Genomic DNA, 13,063 nt, shown 5'->3' with positions numbered 1-13,063 from the left:
ATACATTCGTTTACATTTACTGCATGAGAGTTCTCAAATTCTCCTGCTAGTGCCCTATGTTTCCTTGGCACTTGTAGCTCTGCCATGTAGAGTGCCCACCTTGTCGCTTGCAATTTACTTTCCATGGCATTTGAGATGTTCCGGGGGAGGCGATGTCATCACCACTAGTGTGAAGACTATAGGCCTGTGCACAGCTATTTGTTTCCGATCTCCTCAACTTTACTGTACTTGTGATTTTTTTTTTAGCATTTAGCAGATTCTGTTTGAATGCATCTATTGTCACAAATTCTATGAAAGTCAGGAAACTGTTAATTTTCAAACTTTATTTATTTACTCTAAAATAATACACATTCTTATTATGTTGCTGCAAATATTCCTTCTCTTATCAAAAATATTTTAGATATCCATACATCGGCTGTATGCGTCCAATGCTAAATTCTATTTGACAGATTGAGTTTAGCAGTCTCTCTGCTCAGACACACTACAGATGGAACTTTTAGGGTAAAATTCATAAGCTTGATGCATTTTTCTTTTAATTTTTCATTATTTCTTGCTTTATGGCTTCCTTACTGGATTGTATAAGGTATATTATAGAATGCAGATATACAGTCATGCAATGATTCTTATATTACAGGGCTGTTTTTAAACAGGGTAATGGTAATTTTATTAAATCTATACCCAGTAAGTTATGTAATAAAAGTAGCAAACTAAAATCATATGAACTTCCTTACTTTGAAAATTCACTGAGTTATCTAAACTATATTAGATGTAATAGTTTGTACAGATATGTTTAATAAAGTATTTCACCCCTCATTTGATATTAGATATAAAGTAATCACCAATATCACCAGTAATTTATTGTTCCATTTGGTGTTTAAAGTAAAAGAAAACACTATAAGTTTTATTATTCCAGTGACACTTACCCACGCTTGGAGCTCGAGTCCTTTTCTTTTCCTCGATCTTTCTCTCTTTTGTCCCTGTCTTTGCCTTTCCCTCGCTCTCTTTCATAAGACCGGCTCCGAGACCTCCTCCTGCTCGATCGCTCACTGCTTCGACTGCGAGATCGCTGACGGTGTCTTGAACGTGATCTATTTAAATTAGAACAGGGAGAGGACTAAATAAGATTTCTATACATTTTCTTACCAAATCCATAACAGGTACTGTTAAAAGGGTTTCCTAATGGGAGAAAAAAAATCTGTTTCAACCATATGACACAAAGTGGAGCACTGTGCTTAACGGGGCAGTACAATTTGGAGAAAAGGTTACATAATCCTTTACTATGTAACATAAGGATAGCCATAGCTGTGAAAAGAAAATGGGAAAGTAGAGATTTCTGCACGTAAGCGTTTAGTTGCCTATTGCAATCCTCATCCTCTCCCATCCTCTTTACACGCTCGCCATTCAACTAAATGTAGCACTCCAGCACTGTATAAGGCTGTTGGCTTAACCCCTTAATGACCGAGGACGTGCAGGGTACGTCCTCAAAAAAAAGGCAGTTAATGCCTGAGGACGTACCCTGCACGTCCTCGGTGTGGAAAGCAGCTGGAAGCGATCCTGCTCGCTTCCAGCTGCTTTCCGGTTATTGCAGTGATGCCTCGATATGGAGGCATCCTGCAATAACACTGTCTGGCCATCCGATGCAGAGAGAGCCACTCTGTGGCCCTCTCTGCACCGGACATCGATGGCCGGTATCGTTGGTGGGTGGGAGCCGACTTGGGAGGCGGGTGGGCGGCCATCGATGGGCCGGGTAATGTAGAGGGGGGCGGGATCGGGGGCAGGGCTGATGGGGGCGCGCACGGGCGCGCGCGCGTGCACGGGGGGCGGCGGGCGGGCGCGTGCACGGGGCGGGAGCGGGTGGGAACGCTACACTACAGAAACTATAACTTATTAAAAGAGGGAAGAGAGCTGTTTGGGAGGGATCAGGGGGTCTGATGTTTCAGGTGGGAGGCTAAGCTCTACACTAAAGCTAAAATTAACCCTGCAAGCTCCCTACAAGCTACCTAATTAACCCCTTCACTGCTAGCCATAATACGCGTGATGCGCATTTAGCGGCCTAAGTACCAAAAAGCAACGCCAAAGCCATATGTGTCTGCTATTTCTGAACAAAGGGGATAACAGAGAAAAATTTACAACCATTTATGCCATAATTGCACAAGCTGTTTGTAAATAATTTCAGTGAGAAACAAAAAGTTTGTGAAAAAGGGAACTTTTTTTTTTATTTGATCGCATTTGGCGGTGAAATGGTGGCATGCAATATACCAAAATGGGCCTAGATCAATACTTTGGGTTGTCTGCTACACTACACTAAAGCTAAAATTAACCCTACAAGCTCCCTACAAGCTCCCTAATTAACCCCTGCACTGCTGGGCATAATACACGTGTGGTGCACAGCGGCATTTAGCGGCCTTCTATTTACCAAAAAGCAATGCCAAAGCCATATATGTCTGCTATTTCTGAACAATGGGGATCCCAGAGAAAAATTTACAACCATTTATGCCATAATTGCACAAGCTGTTTGTAAATAATTTCAGTGAGAAACCGAAAGTTTGTGAAAAAGTGAACGATTTTTTGTATTTGATCGCATTTGGCGGTGAAATGGCGGCATGAAATATACCAAAATTGGCCTAGATCAATACTTTGGGATGTCTTCTAAAAAAAAATATATACATGTCAAGGGATATTCAGGGATTCCTGAAAGATATCAGTGTCCCAATGTAACTAGCGCTAATCTTGAATAAAATGGTTTGGAAATAGCAAAGTGCTACTTGTATTTATGGCCCTATAACTTGCAAAAAAAGCAAAGAACATGTAGACATTGGGTATTTCTAAACTCAGGACAAAATTTAGAAACTATTTAGCATGGGTGTTTTTTGGTGGTTGTAGATGTGTTACAGATTTTGGGGGTCAAAGTTAGAAAAAGTGTTTTTTTTCCATTTTTTTCTCATATTTTATAATTTTTTTTACAATAAATTATAAGATATGATGAAAATAATGGTATCTCTGGAAAGTCCATTTAATGGCGAGAAAAACGGTATATAATATGTGTGGGTACAGTAAATGAGCAAGAGGAAAATTACAGCTAAACACAAACACCGCAAAAATGTAAAAATAGCCTTGGTCCCAAACGGACAGAAAATGGAAAAGTGCTGTGGTCATTAAGGGGTTAATAACAAGTATATTGAAAAGTTGTTTATTCATGCATACCTAAACATTTTATATTAAAATCACTTTAACTCACAAGCATCAGATAAAGGGACATTATACGCAAATATTTTCTGTTCTATATGAATGGTTTTAACATGTATTACAATACTTCGCTTTTTTTTTAAAATGGAAGTTGTTCCTGTGATGATAAACCAACTTTTTTCTGTGGGAGTTACCGAGTACTAGGAATCCAGTGTACACAATCATGAATTTCCTGTTAGTTTAATTTCAAATTTAAACAACTTTTAATTAACCATTTCAATATAAAAATATTTTAACTACTGTTATTTTATATGCACAAAAGTACTACTATGTCCTTTGAGGGGACTTTCAACTCAAAATTGTACTTTCCATAAAAAAGATTTAACTATGTACAAAAAATAAAAAGAAATGGACACACCAATTATTTATTTTGCCTTCTTTTCCAGTCATTTAAATGTGATTTTTTTTTTCTACTGCCCCATATACTTTTTTTTCCCTAACTGTCCTTTTTTCAATAATAACAACATACCTCTAAACATGGTGGCTAAGTATTAGGGGTTTAGGAGGTTGAGGGGGCTGCTGCCATTCTGTGGGTGGAGCCACATTGGGAGGGGAGGAGTTGTAGGCGGATAGTTGATAGGGTTATGGGTTTTTCTGGTTTGTGGGCGTGTCTGGGGGTCTTTGGGCAGGGCTAAGAGATATTCTGCAATTTGGAACATATGACTCTCTCAGAGGGACAGAGCTCAAAATAAGGAACTGTCTCTCTCAAATAGGGACTGTTGGGAGGTCTGTAATAATGAACAGCATGTGATCACTCTTTTGCAACTTTTTTTTTTGTGAAGGAGAATGATTAGTATATTTGTATTTCTTGCAAAATCGCAATGGGCTACGTTAAAATAATTGGAAAAGGTTGTATACAAACAGCTGCTATTGTATATCAGAAGAAGTACTTTAACAAAAGTATGCCATTAACACCTGCAAAGGAATATAGATTTTGAGGAAATCATTCAAAATGGAAATTATCACTTTTCCATGTGAAATCTAGAAATAAACCTGCTGTGACAAACGGCTCCTCTTCATGAGCAGAATACAATAGAGGAATAGACTGTACTGTTAATTCTTGAACATTTTTTTTTTAAAATTGTTAACATAAAAAAAATCAGGTGGTTTCGTATGTAACAAAATCTATATGCCCTTTCCTTCATCTCACCTTGTTCTAGAACTATTTTCTACCACTGTTATTTACCTCATAATCCTAATGGTCATGAAAGCATTAAAAGGAATGACTTGCTTACAGGCTATGACGTGTTACTTGAGTGCTAGATTGTTTGTACGTCATCATTGTAGCACCTTAATGACATATATTATGTCAATAATTAAACATTAAGGGCTAGATTACAAGTTGCACAATAAAGTTAGCATGCAAGCAATTTAGAAATATCGCTGACGCATTAATTTGCGTGCATATTACAAGTTGAAAGAAAACATTCGTTCAAGCACAATTGAATTTAACGTGTGCCATGCTAACGTGGCTGAAGACCTCACGTAAAAGGTTAGGGATAAAATAAAAAAGTTGCACCAAACACAAAATAAATACATTAAAATAAGCTGTTACACTCCTGTGTGTGTGTCTCTAAATAATTATATTTAATGGGGAAGTCTACACCTTAGTCATCATAAAGGCTTACCTTAGATTAAGCTGTAAATAGCCTCCTGCACCCTTTCTATATCATGCAGCAGGAACAGTAAAAAAAATATAAATTATGCGTGGGAAGGAGAGTCCACAACTTCATTCATTACTTGTGGGAACAAATACCCAAGCTCTAGAGGACACTGAATGAAAACAGGAGGGCAAGAGGCGGAACCTAATCTGAGGGCTCCACAGCCTGTAAAATCTCCCAAAAACTGCTTCCGCCGAAGCAAAAACATCCAACTTGTAAAATTTTGTAAAGGTATGCAAGGAGGACCAGGCAGTCGGCTTACAAATCTGCTCCATAGACGCCTCATTCTTGAAGGCCCATGAAGAAGCCACAGCTCTAGTCAAATGAGCCGTGATCCTCTAAAGAAGCTTATGTCCCACTGTCTCGTAAGCTAAGCGAATCATGCTCCTCAACCAAAAGGAAAAGAATTTGCAGAGGCTTTCTGCCCCCTGCGCTTCCCTGAATACACCACAAAAAGAGATGTAGTCTGTCTAAAACCCTTCGTAGCCTGAAGATAGAACTTCAAAGCTCGAACCACATCCAAATTATGAAGTAACCTCTCCTTTGGAGAAGAGGGATTAGGACACAAAGAAGGAACAACGATTTCCTGATTTATGTTACAGTTAGATACAACCTTAGGAAGGAATCCCAAACCAGTACGAAGAACAGCCTTATCAGCGTGAAACACCAGATAAGGAGGCTCACATTGCAAGGCTGCCAACTCAGATACTCTGCAAGCCGATGCAATAGCCAACAGAAATAGGACCTTCCAAGAAAGAATCTTAATTTCAACAAAGTGCATAGGTTCAAATGGAACCATCTGCAACACCTTTAAAACCAAGTTCAAGCTCCAAGGAGGAGCGGATTGTCTGGACAAAGCCTGAACAAAAGACTGTATATCAGGAAGTTCAGCGAGCCTCTTGTGTAAGAGAACAGACAATGCCGAAATCTGTCCCTTCAAGGAACTGGCGGCAAGCCCCTTCTCCAATCCATCCTGGAGAAAGGACAAAATCCTGGATACCTTAACCTTGAAACAAGTAAGTCCTCCACACCTTATGATAGATGCGACGAGTGACCGACGTCCTGGCCTGAACAAGAGTAGCAATAACTCTCTCAGAAAACCCTCTCTTGGCCAAGACTAAGCGTCTCCACGCAGTCAGCCTCAGAGAATCTAGATTTTGATAATGAAAAGGACCCTGGAGGAGACGACAACCACACTAGATCAGCAAACCACGTCCACCGCGGCTACGACGGAGCAATCAGAATAGCTGAAGCTTGCTCTTGCTTGATGCGGGCCACTTCACAAGGTAGAAGTGGCAACGGTGGAAAAAATTTAAACTGGGATGAACCCCCAAGGTACCGCCAAGGCATCTATCAGTTCTGCCTGGGGATCCCTGGACCGCGACCTGTATCTGGGTAGCTTGCAATTGAGTCTGGATGCCATGAGATCTATCTCCGGAGTCCCTCATTCATGGCAAATCAACGCAAACACCTTGGGGTGGAGAGACCATTCCCCCAGATGGAAGGATTGCCTGCTGAGAAAATCCGCTTCCCAGTTGTCCACACTCGGAATGTGGATTGCTGAGAGCGAGCAGTTGTGGGACTCTGCCCATTCCAATATCCAAGAAACCTCCCTCATCGCTAGGGAGCTTCTCGATGCCCCCCGATGGTTGATGTAAGCCACCAATGTAATGTTGTCTGACTGGAATCTGATGAAGCTGAACGACCCCAGAAGAGACCACGCCTGCAGAGCATTGTAGATCACTCGAAATTCCAGAATATTGATTGGGAGGAGAGACTCGTCTCGAGTCCATCTTCCCTGTGCCATCCTGGCACCCCAAACAGCTCCCCATCCTACCAGACTCGCGTCCGTGGTCACAATCTCCGAGGACAGTCAAAGGAAGGATGTCCCTTGGAACAGTTGTTACAGACGGATCCACCAAGAGAGGGAGTCCCTCGTCCGATCGTCCAGAGAAATCTGTTGGGAGAGGTCTGTATGATCGCCGTTCCACTGTCTCAACATGCACAACTGAAGAGGTCTGAGATGGAACCTGGCGAATGGAATGACATCAATGCTGGACACCATGAGCCCGATCACCTCCATACTCTGAGCCACAGAGGGATTGGAGTAGGACAAGACAGGCAGACGCTGATCTGTGAGAAATATTCTTATGGATATAGCATCTATTATCGTTCCCAGGAACTCCACCCTGTTGCTGGGAATCAGGGAGCTCTTTCCTGGGTTTTATCATCCAACCGTGAGATTGGAGCAAAAGCAGAAGGGCCCTCGAATGGTCCTCCGTGAGGCTGACCACGGCGCTTGGACTAGGATATCGTCCAGGTAGGGCACAACAGCAATGCCTCTGGGACTTGGCTACTGCAAGCAGAGCCCCCAGAACCTTTGTGAAGACTCTCGGGGTCGTCGCTAGACCAAAGGGAAGGGCCACAAACTGGAAATGTTGATTCAAAAATGCAAATCTCAGGAAACTGAAGTGATCCCTGTGGATTGGCACATGAAGGTAAGCACCCTTCAAGTCTATTGTCGTCATGAACTGCCCCCTCTAGAACTAGGGGCAGAATAGATCTGATCTTTTCCATTTTGAATGATGGAACAGCCAGAAACTTTTAGGTCTAGAATCGGGCAGAACGTGCCCTCCTCCTTTGGGACCACGAAAAGGTTTGAATAGTACCCTAGAACCCTTTCTGCTTGGGTACTGGTACAATAACTTGAGAGAAAAGAGATCCCTCACAGTGTATAGAAAGGCTTCTCTCTTTTTTGGTCTGGAAAACAGATTTGACAGGAAGAATCTGCCCCTGGGCGGAGGAGTTCTGAACCCTATCCTGTATACTTGGGCAACAACCTCCAGAACCCAAGGGTCCTGAATGTCCTGCAACCAGGCCTCTGAAAAGAGAGATAATCTGCCCCCTACTTGGTTCGGAGACCGGTCGGGCGCTGCCCCTTCATGCCGACTTTGTTTCAATGGGCTTCTTGTTCTACTTGGACTTGTTACAAGACTGAGCTGGCTTTTCAAGCAGCCTTGAACTGATCAACTTTCGTGGCGGGCTGCTGGTGTGGGGGCCTTATTCACGAAAGGGATGAAAAGTAGATCCCTTAGGTTTAACCTTCTTATCCTGCGGTAGGAAAGTACCCTTGCCTCCCGTCACCGTGGATATGATCGAATCCAATCCTGGACCGAACAGGATATTTCCCTGAAAGGGAAGGGATAACAGTCTGGACTTAGAGGTCATGTCCGTAGACCACAACTTTAGCCACAGAACCTTAGCATTCAGACGAAGGAAGCAAGGAAGTAGATTAGGCCACACCCGGACAGCAGGAATGCCTCGCAGGACCACCCCTGCACTATGGAGAAAACACACCAAAAACTGCCACGCAATACTCCCGGAAGGAAACTAAAGTTCACCCATTGCCAGATCCTCATATCACACATATCGCAGCAATGGCACAATAAACAATATAATGTATAAACCCCTTACTAGGGATGTTAACCCTTGATTCTATAAAAATAAAAGGCATCACACTGTGACCCTGTCTTCTGCGTTATCATTATGTGTATAAAAAAAAACGATCTCACCAGAATCTACGCCGTGGAACAGGAACACGGCCTCTCAGGTGTGACAGTGTAGTAGCATCACTCCTGACATGGACTTGAGTGTAGAAAGCAAGCAGCAAAACTCGCCAACGCTGATTGCTTATGGAGCTGATAATGAGAGTCGGGATGGTTTCGTAGAAAGACTCTCCCTGCATCTCCAACTTTCACCCAAGCTCTCACTGAGAGGCTGACAGGACTACTTAAAACTCCAGTTCCATTTTGAAAAGTACTACCCTCCATAAGAGACTACTCTGAATCTTCCGACACTTCTCTGCCAACCTCCTTTGACGAAAGGCAAAGAATGACTGGGGGGGGTGAGGGAAGAGGGGGAAGTATTTAAGCCTTTGGCTGGGGTGTCTTTGCCTCCTCCTGCTGGCCAGGTTCTAATTTCCCACAAGTAATGAATGAAGCTGTGGACTCTCCTCCACTTTAGATGGAAAATTTATTTTAAAATGAATAGTGTTTCTGGCCAGTTTGAAATGGCTGCCAAGCTCAGCTCACTGATGACCACTGATGATATGGTCGCATATGAATCAGCCTTATGCACTTTATTTTTATGATTTTAAAAACAGGTCTGACTAATGAGGGCTATTATTAAGTTTATGCATGTATTGTCACTGATTGATAGTAGTTTTCTGCAGGTTGACTTTCACCTAGTTATTACAAAGTAACTGAGTCATGATTGAGTGTATATTTACTGATTTAATTTATCATTTTGGAATATCTTCCTTTAATTGCATTAATATTGCAATACTGTAGCTACAACTTTAACTTGTTCTTTTAATTGATGTTTCAAGGGGTTTAATTTTATCCTAAGATCATTAATTGTTTTAGATGTTCTCATAAAGTTCTCTTACTTAAAGTGATTGTAAAGTTTAAGGAATTAGTGCCCAGTATCTAAAAATACTCTTAAAAACAGTTGCACTTTAATTAATTAAACTTTAAACACACTCTGTTTTTTTAAAAATACTCATTTTGTTACGGTAAACAGACCGCCGATCCTCCATCTGTATTGCAGATCGATGAGGAATCTGGCTTCCTCCAATCGTTGTGTGCTCCATTGGCATCCAGCTCGAGGGGCACGCAACGATTGGAGGAAGCCGGATTAGTTATCGATATGCAAAATACAGAAGATGATGCGGGCAGAGGATCGCTGGTCTGTTTAGCATAACGAAATGGTATTTTTTTTTTTAAAAGTGTGTTTGTACAGTTTAATGAGTAAAAGTGCCACTGTTTTTAAGAGTTTTTTTTAGATACTGGGCACTAATTCCTTAAATTTTACAATCTCCATCCCTCTGTGTTCCAGTCTTGTAAATATTCTCTTATTTTGCTTTTGCAAAGAGAGGATTACCTTGTTTATAGATGAAACTTATTTCCATGGGACCCCTAAGCAAGCTTGTGTAACTTAAAGTGAATGTAAATTTTCAGCAATGAGTGCCCGGTTTTTAAAAATACTTTTAAAAACAGGCACACTTAAATTGATGAACGTTTACATTGCACCGGATTTGTAGAAATACTTACCTTTTACTTCTTTAAAACCGGATCGCCGAACCCCCGCCTTATTCTTCCTGCTGTACAAACACAGCAATGACGAAACCGGCTTCCTCCAATCACAGCCGGGCATCACGAGATGGACGCTCTGGGGGGAAGCCATGATTGGAGAAGAACGGTTTTGTCATTTCTGACGTCAGTACATAGGAACTGAGGCTGGGATCGGCAATCCGGTTTTGCAGAAATAAAAGGTAAGTATTTCTACAAATCCGGTGCAATGTAAACTTTCATCAATGAAAGTGCCCCTGTTTTTAAAAGTATTTTTAAAAACCGGGCACTCATTGTTGAAAATTTATATTCTCTTTAAGCACAGAAATGGCCTCTACTTTTTATTTTCTTATTTTTCTGTTCCCATATCACAATTTATATTAGCAAAAAGCCAATATAACAAGAAAAATCCCTTCATTATTGAGGCTCAAGAGTTGCCCTTTGCTGTTAAAAGGGGGGAGGGGGACTATTTTGTTGTACAATTTATATTGTTCCACAGATAACTTTTATAATCCTGATGTTAAATTATGCTTTCAATCTGTACATGTTATTTCATGAAGCCCTCAATAAAAATAAAATTATAAAAAATAAATATTTCAGCTCTTTAAAATGCTTTGTGATAAAAAGCTCTTTTTACTTTCGTTTGCATGGTAAAACAAAAACAAACAACATCTAATCAACTTATCAGTGCTCTGAGTTCACACTTTGCGTCGATCTCAAGGGATTTCACTGACATCTTTCAAGATTTAACAGTAAACTTTAATAAATTGAGGGGGGAAATAAGATGACTGTGCTGCAGATACCAGATGTGCGCTCCCTTGCAAGTCCTGAGACCAGCATCACTTTAAAATAGGATGTGGCTACTGAGGAATTTTTGAGGTAAAATATCTTCCTTTGTTTACACATGATCAGGTGATCTTTTTTCTAGCTTGCTTTTTACAGATATGGATATCTTGTACCTTTAATGTATATAGTAATTGATTTTAATTGATTCCCCAGGTCTGAAATAATTATTCTCTCTTGTATTGTCCCCTGTAGTTGCTATTTTTTTTCTCCTCTCCAGCAATTGAGTTATTTTCTCCATTGAGAATAACATGAGCGTTCCCCAGCACCTACGCTCTAGGGGCCTTTGTAAAGTTAAGATAGGTTTGCATGAATATGGAAGTGTGCTTTCCTTATTTAGGGCCAGATTACAAGTGGAGCTCTAATTAACACTCCCGTTCGAGCATTAATTGAGCTAGACTACGCTTTTTGCGCTCACCGAGTTGCACTCGTATTACGAGTTGAAAGTAAACTGTTTTCGTTTGAGCACTAACCCAACAAGCACAAAAACTAAATTTATGCTTACCTGATAAATTATTTTCTTTTGGAATGATGATGGTCCACAGTCCTTCATAACATATGGGATACATATCCAACCACTAGGGGGAGGTCAAGACACATATCAGAGGTTAAAATCCCACCCACCTCCCGCTCTCTCTCTTGTATTAACATATAGCAGAGTAGAGAATAAGAAACATATAGGTAGGAAAGACAAAGCAGGTGTCATTAGAACTGTCGCCCAAAAATGTTAAGAGGCGGGCCTGTGGACCATCATTACGAAAGAAAATAATTTATCAGGTAAGCATACATTTTATTTTCTTTCATAAAATGATGATAGTCCACAGTCCTTCACAACAAATGGGATTAATACCCAAGCAGAAGGTCTATGTTACGGGAAGGATGAGACATTTTTTTCTGGCAGTTCCTATTTAGCCAACACTGCAGCCTGAAGGACTTTCCTGCCAAAAGCTGCTTGCGAAGAAGGAAAAACGTCAAAACGATAACATGTGAAAAAAACATAATTTATGCTTACCTGATAAATTTATTTCTCTTGTAGTGTATCCAGTCCACGGATCATCCATTACTTATGTGATATTCTCCTTCCCAACAGGAAGTTGCAAGAGGATCACCCACAGCAGAGCTGCTATATAGCTCCTCCCCCAACTGCCATATCCAGTCATTCGACCGAAACAAACAGAGAAAGGAGAAACCATAGGGTGCAGTGGTGACTGTAGTTTAATAAAATTTTAGACCTGCCTTAAAATGAAAGGGCGGGCCGTGGACTGGATACACTACAAGAGAAATAAATTTATCAGGTAAGCATAAATTATGTTTTCTCTTGTTAAGTGTATCCAGTCCACGGATCATCCATTACTTATGGGATACCAATACCAAAGATAAAGTACACGGATGATGGGAGGGACAAGGCAGGGATTAAGCGGAAGGAACCACTGCCTGAAGAACCTTTCTCCCAAAAACAGCCTCCGAAGAAGCAAAAGTATCAAATTTGTAAAATTTTGAAAAAGTGTGAAGCGAAGACCAAGTCACGGCCTTGCAAATCTGTTCAACAGAGGCCTCATTTTTAAAGGCCCAGGTGGAAGCCACAGCTCTAGTAGAATGAGCTGTAATTCTTTCAGGGGGCTGCTGTCCAGCAGTCTCATAGGCTAGGCGTATAATACTCCGAAGCCAAAAGGAAAGAGAGGTTGCCGAAGCTTTTTGACCTCTCCTCTGTCCAGAATAAACGACAAACAGGGAAGATGTTTGACGAAAATCTTTAGTAGCTTGTAAGTAAAACTTCAAGGCACGGACTACGTCCAGATTATGTAAAAGACGTTCCTTCTTTGAAGAAGGATTAGGACACAATGATGGAACAACAATCTCTTGATTGATATTCTTGTTAGAGACCACCTTAGGTAAAAACCCAGGTTTGGTACGCAGAACTACCTTATCTGCATGAAAAATCAGATTAGGAGAATCACATTGTAAGGCAGATAGCTCAGAGACTCTCCGAGCCGAGGAAATAGCCATCAAAAACAGAACTTTCCAAGATAAAAGCTTAATATCAATGGAATGAAGGGGTTCAAACGGAACTCCTTGAAGAACTTTAAGAACCAAGTTTAAGCTCCATGGGGGAGCAACAGGTTTAAACACAGGCTTAATTCTAACCAAAGCCTGACAAAATGCCTGGACGTCTGGAACTTCTGC

General features: G+C 41.1%; 1 protein-coding gene across 1 annotated transcript in view; it reads right to left on the bottom strand.

Moving 5' to 3' along the window:
- RSRC1 (arginine and serine rich coiled-coil 1) overlaps positions 1-13,063 on the bottom strand; it is a 1,121,477-nt gene that overhangs the window by 903,998 nt on the left and 204,416 nt on the right. Inside the window, exon 4 of the mRNA XM_053710087.1 lies at positions 924-1,088. Coding sequence (XP_053566062.1) covers positions 924-1,088 — 165 coding nt within the window. The remainder of the gene's footprint in view (positions 1-923; positions 1,089-13,063) is intronic.

This window comes from Bombina bombina, chromosome 4, assembly GCF_027579735.1.
Source record: "Bombina bombina isolate aBomBom1 chromosome 4, aBomBom1.pri, whole genome shotgun sequence".
Taxonomy (NCBI): Eukaryota; Metazoa; Chordata; class Amphibia; order Anura; family Bombinatoridae; genus Bombina; species Bombina bombina.
This window is presented reverse-complemented; position numbering and strand designations above follow the sequence as displayed.